The sequence below is a fragment of the Oncorhynchus mykiss genome, chromosome 17, assembly GCF_013265735.2.
Source record: "Oncorhynchus mykiss isolate Arlee chromosome 17, USDA_OmykA_1.1, whole genome shotgun sequence".
In the NCBI taxonomy this organism is placed as follows: Eukaryota; Metazoa; Chordata; class Actinopteri; order Salmoniformes; family Salmonidae; genus Oncorhynchus; species Oncorhynchus mykiss.
This window is the reverse complement of record NC_048581.1, coordinates 15697242-15705086: the sequence shown is the minus strand read 5'-3', so window position 1 is coordinate 15705086 and position 7845 is coordinate 15697242. Positions and strand designations below refer to the sequence as shown.

The 7845-nt window shown below is 42.8% G+C and overlaps 1 protein-coding gene across 1 annotated transcript in view; it reads left to right on the top strand.

Moving 5' to 3' along the window:
- Positions 1-821: 821 nt before the first annotated feature.
- LOC110485613 (ligand-dependent corepressor) overlaps positions 822-7845 on the top strand; it is a 76718-nt gene continuing 69694 nt past the window's right edge. Inside the window, exon 1 of the mRNA XM_036948330.1 lies at positions 822-951. Coding sequence (XP_036804225.1) covers positions 855-951 — 97 coding nt within the window. The 5' untranslated portion in view covers positions 822-854. The remainder of the gene's footprint in view (positions 952-7845) is intronic.

Here is a 7845-nt window from a genome sequence, read left to right as displayed (position 1 = left end):
CTGTGTTTAGAACTGAGAACCCCCCTTTCTTTCCCCTTTGACTGAGGTCGAATACTATTACAGTAATATAGAATTATAAATAATATAATAAATTGGAATCAAATATAATTGAAATATAATTGGAATCAAATGTAATTGAATAGAATGTTAAAGAATTGGAATAGATTAGAATAGGATTGAAAGAACAGAATAGAACCAAAGCCAAGCAGTCTCTCAAATATCGGTAGGAACAGTGTAATTTCGATTCAGTATAAAGTTGATTATGCTTATCATACAACAACACACACAGCCAGAAATATGAATAATAATCTCTGTTCATACCGTCATACAAAGGTCTCTTCCCTGTAAATCCCTTGTATGTGTTCATGCTGAATTATCATTATCTCCTGTTTACACGTATTAAATATATGGTAATCATTGACCTTTCTTTTATTATGACGGTTCTATGGAAAAACATTGGCTGTACATTATCTATCTAAATACCACGGCAATGTATAGGCTACCCACTGCGCATTATTTAAACTCATAACGCACTGATGCCCTTTAACACAGATTTGAGAACATTTGGACCATAGCCTACACACTGTACATTCAATCTATACGTTTCTTTATTGATCCATATGCCTTTGTTGCGGGTTTAAATTCCATCACTGACGTTCATTCTCTCAACAGAACTGAGATGTTGGGGGGTCTATCGGGTGGGTGGTGGTGGTGGGTGGGACCGTGAGCGGATGCTGCAGCTATAAGTCCCCCCTACATTTTGTACTCCACCCATAACCCTCAAAAAGTATTGGTGACGTATGCGCACAAGCACCTAGCAGAATGTGCGCGTCCGCGGGAGGGCCCGGTAGAAAATGGCGAGTCTGTGCAAAAGGCAGCAATGCACGATCGAGAGGCGCGGCTTTCGGCAGGAACTTGACTCGTGGCGACACAAACTCATTCACTGTGTAGGTAAGCTCGTTTCGCCTTGCATGGAGGTTCGGCTGGAGAGCCAGGGTGCGCGTGGTTTGGGGAGAAAACACTTAAATGGCTTGGCTGTTGTGTCCTGGGGAAAAACTGACGCTGCTGCTGAGGTCCGCAAGCCAAGGGTGCTGAGCGGAGCGAGCTGTCATTTTTTTGTTGCCTCGCGTCTCAACACCGACCGCCTCCCCCGGATCTGCCCAAATATATAGTTAAAGTTTTTTAAAGCTTTGGATCTTATTGCCATGTGTTTCAGCGATATGGACGTTATGTTGTTATTATATGTGGATGTGATAAATGTGTTTTTCTCGGGTATTAGTGATTTGAAAGTGAGGAAACTATTTTTGTCATTTTTTGTGCTGTTTATTTATTGTAAAGCAGGGCGTGTCACGTGTCCAGATGGAATTGTAGCTCGGCAAATGAGAAAGGGTTTTCTGTGCCTGTGTGCGCGCTGCTCATTTTATTGTAGGCCTACTATAATATTGTTGGGGGAGGGCAGTGCGCGTTCCACCTTCAGAATTGAAACCGGGATTGGTGTTGCGCGTTACCTTGTTGCCCTGGACGTCGGCACCAGGGAACGCGCATTGCTGCATTGGGGAAATGTCACAGAAAATAATTTTAGTATTTTAGGGAAGGTGGGGGATGACAAAGAAAATGACACTGCGTTTCATCTCGCTGGCCACGGTTGAAAACACGGACTGTTCGTTCTTGTTGTTGTAGTACTTGTTGAAATCATTCGTTACAATGTAACTGATGCTGTACAACTCTGCAGTTTAGATTTTGTTTTGTAGCAGTTTACAGCAAACGATTGTTTAGGGAAAATGTTTTTTCTCATTTAGGTATAGCTTGTTGTTGTAATGTAAACCGATGCAGTGGACATTCCGTTGTTTTGGAAAGCTGCGTTATCCCACTCAATGCAATGTATTCTATTTTAATCTTTGATAATCGGTCCAACGTTTCTTCAATAGACTAACATTAATTGGCAACAGCATAATGACAGTATTTTAATAACAATATGGATATTTTGGATTTCCCCTCCCCCAATATTCTCTCGTTTCATTAGCTTTGTTTTATCCGGTTAAATCGGTAGATCCGGTGTCATTGGGAGATTATGATCAACTTCGTTCTGATCTTTAAAACTACAGGTTTCCTATTTTTCAAACCCCAGTTTGTAATCTCCCTTTTATCAGTAGAATATATCTATATATCTATATATCTATCCCTCTGCAACACTCCTGCCCTTGGCAGTATACTGTATCAGGTGTTAGGCTACAGACCTACCTACAGCTTGATCTTGTTCTGTGTGAAAATCTTCCTGGCCCCTGCCCTGCTGCCTGGCTAACCGGACTGACCCGCGCTAACCGGACTGACCCGACTGACCCGCGCTAACCGGACTGACCCGCGCTAACCGGACTGACCCGCGCTGACCCGCGCCTTGACGACGGTTTCATCTCAATTTAGGATCTTTTTTTCCAAAATAATAATTGAACCAGTAGGTACCATCGAAAGACACATCTAGACACATTTTCTCTTGCCGGGCTCACTTGAGAAACAAGAACAAACGTTTATTTTCAACTTCAGAGTAGGCCTAAGTGTTTTATTATCTCCTCTCCAAATAATAGTTGAACATTTCACTGTGGACATTTAACCATGTCTGCTTCTGTCACAACAGACATGTTCTTCAGGGATGTCAGGCAGCGTATCTATTGAGGCTTTCTATCGTGTTGTTGCATGTCAATAAACTCATTGGACTGTTTTTAGGAGGTTGGATTGGGTGTAGTGATCTTTATCCCACATAGCCCTGTATGTAATGTAGGTTTCATGTAGTATGTTCAATATCAGCCTCCCACCACGTTTCCATGGTGAATCTAACTGTATGCATATTCGCCTTAGGGCTTATTGATGTCAGTGAACAGCATAGGCCTTCTGTATCCTAGAGCACAAAGGTTGATGTTATTAACTGCTGTGTCTTTTTTCTGGCCCACTGTAATTGATTTGTGCACATGTGTAATAGTGTCTATATAACCGCTTGGCTGAGAAAGGGAGAGACTTGGAGACTTAAAGACTTCATAGATAATGGGGATTTTTCTACAGTTGGTCAGAGGAATACGTTTAGTCTCTAACACTTTAAAATCCATCTCTGTCTCTCTCTCTCTTTCCCTTTCCATCCCTCAGTGTTTCTCTCCCTCCATCCCTCTCTCTAGTTTCCAGATATCTGGTCATTCAGTATCACAGATGGGTTCCCCAGAGATTTGCCTCCTACTTTCTCATCTAGTTAATTCTCTCGTGGGGGTTTTGAAAAACATGTGTTGTCATTTATCAGGTGTACCTTAGCCCCGCAGTCTACCTCCACTAACCCGAGCGCACACACACACACACACACACACACACACACACACACACACACACACACACACACACACACATTCAGGGTTAAGTTGAGAACAGACTGTACAGAGTTTAGATGTAGGGATTTAAAGGACTATAGACACACACACACACACACACACACACACAGACTGCTGAGATTGATAAGCACAATGTGTGTGTGGGCAGTTGTGTGTCTGAGGTGCCACTAGCTAGAACCTGCCCTTTGACTGCACTGACTAGTAATCCCCTGTCCTTTCTGCAGAGACACTGAGCCTCTTCGCCCATCTGTGCTGTACACACACACACACACACACTCCCTAAAACAAGAGCAAATGACATTTTAAATCTCATTTTTACTCACTTAAAAAAAAAACTCTAGACAGACACTATTTAGGAAGATATTTTCCAAAGTTGTATTTGGAGATGCTGTGCTGCTGTTAAGGTGCTGCTGTTAAGGTGCTGCTGTTAAGGTGCTGCTGTTAAGGTGCTGCTGTTAAGGTGTGTTAACTCAGCTCAGTAAAGCAGTACTAAAGGGTTTGACAAATATGATGTCATCAATGTATTTGAACTTTGGGTTAAAAATGCCAGTCTTCCTCTCCTCCCTGTTTCAGATCAAAGTCCTTTAAATCTCTAAATCTAAGCTACACTGTACTCAACTTAACCCTACATTTATATAACCCTTTTCTTTGTGTGGTGTGGGTCAAGATAACAGCCTTACATAAGAACCAGCCATTAAACAATCTGGTTGGGCAGGTTAAAAGAGATCAGTATATGGGCCCATGCTGGTCTGTGCTTTCTTAATGTACTGTTAAAGAGAATTTGACACACAGAGAGACGTTGCGAGGATTGATGCATCCGCAACTCCTTTTTTTGTGAAAAATAATGTTGACTTTGACACAGCTAGAAATCATATTCAAATCCCACAAAGTTGTTCAGTCATTTGTTATTTTATGTGAAAGGTGACATTTGAGCAAAAATGTAGTTTGTGTGTGTTTGACTAGCAGCGACGAAGAGAGGGAATTGTTTTGGTTTGGTGTGTTTGACTAACAGCGACGAAGAGAGGGAATTGTTTTGGTTTGGTGTGTTTGACTAACAGCGTAGAAGAGAGGGAATTGTTTTGGTTTGGTGTGTTTGACTAACAGCGTAGAAGAGAGGGAATTGTTTTGGTTTGGTGTGTTTGACTAGCAGCGACGAAGAGAGGGAATTGTTTTGGTTTGGTGTGTTTGACTAGCAGCGTAGAAGAGGGAATGGTTTGGTGTGTTTGACTAACAGCGACGAAGAGAGGGAATGGTTTGGTGTGTTTGACTAACAGCGTAGAAGAGAGGGAATTGTTTTGGTTTGGTGTGTTTGACTAGCAGCGACGAAGAGAGGGAATTGTTTTGGTTTGGTGTGTTTGACTAGCAGCGTAGAAGAGAGGGAATTGTTTTGGTTTGGTGTGTTTGACTAGCAGCGTAGAAGAGAGGGAATGGTTTGGTGTGTTTGACTAACAGCGACGAAGAGAGGGAATGGTTTGGTGTGTTTGACTAGCAGCGACAAAAATAAGTAATTGGTTTGGTGTGTTTGACTAGCAGCGTAGAAAAGAGGGAATGGTTTGGTGTGTTTGACTAGCAGCAACGAAGAGAGGGAATTGTTTTGGTTTGGTGTGTTTGACTAGCAGCGTAGAAGAGAGGGAATGGTTTGGTGTGTTTGACTAGCAGCAACGAAGAGAGGGAATTGTTTTGGTTTGGTGTGTTTGACTAGCAGCAACGAAGAGAGGGAATGGTTTGGTGTGTTTGACTAGCAGCAACGAAGAGAGGGAATGGTTTGGTGTGTTTGACTAACAGCGTAGAAGAGACGGAATGGTTTGGTGTGTTTGACTAGCAGCGACGAAGAGAGGGAATGGTTTGGTGTGTGTGACTAGCAGCGACGAAGAGAGGGAATGGTTTGGTGTGTGTGACTAGCAGCAACGAAGAGAGGGAATGGTTTGGTGTGTTTGACTAACAGCGACAAAGAGAGGGAATTGTTTTGGTTTGGTGTGTTTGACTAACAGCGTAGAAGAGAGGGAATGGTTTGGTGTGTTTGACTAGCAGCGACGAAGAGAGGGAATTGTTTTGGTTTGGTGTGTTTGACTAACAGCGTAGAAGAGAGGGAATGGTTTGGTGTGTTTGACTAACAGCGACGAAGAGAGGGAATTGTTTTGGTTTGGTGTGTTTGACTAACAGCGTAGAAGAGAGGGAATTGTTTTGGTTTGGTGTGTTTGACTAACAGCGTAGAAGAGAGGGAATTGTTTTGGTTTGGTGTGTTTGACTAACAGCGTAGAAGAGAGGGAATTGTTTTGGTTTGGTGTGTTTGACTAGCAGCGTAGAACAGAGGGAATTGTTTTGGTTTGGTGTGTTTGACTAACAGCCAAGAAGAGAGGGAAGGGTTTTGGTTTGGTGTGTGTTTAGTTGTGGAATTAATATTTGACTGTGTGTTTGAGGGAATGCTTTTGTGTTTGTGTATTTGAAGGAATGCATGTGTGTGTGTCTAGCTGTGTATTGGATCAATATTGTAAACCTCAAAAAGTGCTACCAAGGGATGCATAAATGTGTAGTTTATTGGAGCGTGCTGTTCACCTACCCCCTACCGCTCCCCGCCTTTCATTTTAGAAACCCCTGTATGATTCTCAGACCAAAACAGCACATTCCAGCACCACACAGTAGGGGATCTAAACCCCAGATACAAAACCATGACTAGATCTTAAAGTGTGTGTGTGTGTGCGTGTGCGTGTGCATGTGCGTGTGCGTGTGCGTGTGTGTGTGTGTCTTTTTCAAATGTCCAAAATCAATGGCTATTTCTAGTAGGTCGACTGATTATGATTTTTCAACACCGATACCGATTATTGGAGGACCAAAATAAGCCGATACCGATTAATCGGACGATTTTTATATATACAGTGGGCAGAACATGTATTTGATACACTGCCGATTTTGCAGGTTTTCCTACTTACAAAGCATGTAGAGGTCTGTAATTTTTTATCATAGGTACACTTCAACTGTGAGAGACGGAATCTAAAACAAAAATCCAGAAAATCACATTGTATGATTTTTAAGTAATTAATTTGCATTTTATTGCATGACATAAGTATTTGATCACCTACCAACCAGTAAGAATTCCAGCTCTCACAGACCTGTTAGGTTTTCTTTAAGAAGCCCTCCTGTTCTCCACTCATTACCTGTATTAACTGCACCTGTTTGAACTCGTTACCTGTATAAAAGACACCTGTACACACACTCAATCAAACAGACTCCAACCTCTCCACAATGGCCAAGACCAGTGGGCTGTGTAAGGACATCAGGGATAAAATTGTAGACCTGCACAAGAATGGGATTGGCTATAGGACAATAGGCAAGCAGCTTGGTGAGAAGGCAACAACTGTTGGCGCAATTATTAGAAAATGGAAGAAGTTCAAGATGACAGTCAATCACCCTCAGTCTGGGGCTCCATGCAAGATCTCACCTCGTGGGGCATCAATGATCATGAGGAAGGTGAGGGATCAGCCCAGAACTACACGGCAGGACCTTCTCAATGACCTAAAGAGAGCTGGGACCACAGTCTCAAAGAAAACCATTAGTAACACACTATGCCGTCATGGATTAAAATAATGCAGCGCACACAAGGTCCCCCTGCTCAAGCCAGCGCATGTCCAGGCCCGTCTGAAGTTTGCCAATGATCATCTGGATGATCCAGAGGAGGAATGGGAGAAGGTCATGTGGTCTGATGAGACAAAAATAGAGCTTTTTGGTCTAAACTCCACTCGCCGTGTTTGGAGGAAGAAGAAGGATGAGTACAACCCCGAGAACACCATCCCAACCGTGAAGCATGGAGGTGGAAACATCATTCTTTGGGGATGCTTTTCTGCAAAGGGGACAGGACGACTGCACCGTATTGAGGGGAAGATGGATGGGGCCATGTATCGCGAGATCTTGGCCAACAACCTCCTTCCCTCAGTAAGAGCATTGAAGATGGGTCGTGGCTGGGTCTTCCAGCATAACAAGGACCTGAAACACACAGCCAGGGCAACGAAAGAGTGGCTCCGTAAGAAGCATCTCAATGTCCTGGAGTGGCCTAGCCAGTCTCCAGACCTGAACCCAATAGAACATATTTGGAGGGAGCTGAAAGTCCGCATTTCCCAACAACAGCCCCGAAACCTGAAGGATCTGGAGAAGGTCTGTATGGAGGAGTGGGCCAAAATCCCTGCTGCAGTGTGTGTGCAAACCTGGTCAAGAACTACAGGAAACGTATGATCTCTGTAATTGCAAACAAAGGTTTTTGTACCAAATATTAAGTTCTAATTTTCTCATGTGTCAAATTCTTATGTCATGCAATAAAATGCTAATTAATTACTTAAAAATCATACAATGTGATTTTCTGGATTGTTGTTTTAGATTCCGTCTCTCACAGTTGAAGTGTACCTTTGATAAAAATTACAGACCTCTACATGCTTTGTAAGTAGGAAACACTGCAAAATCTGCAGGTTATCAAATACTTGTTCTC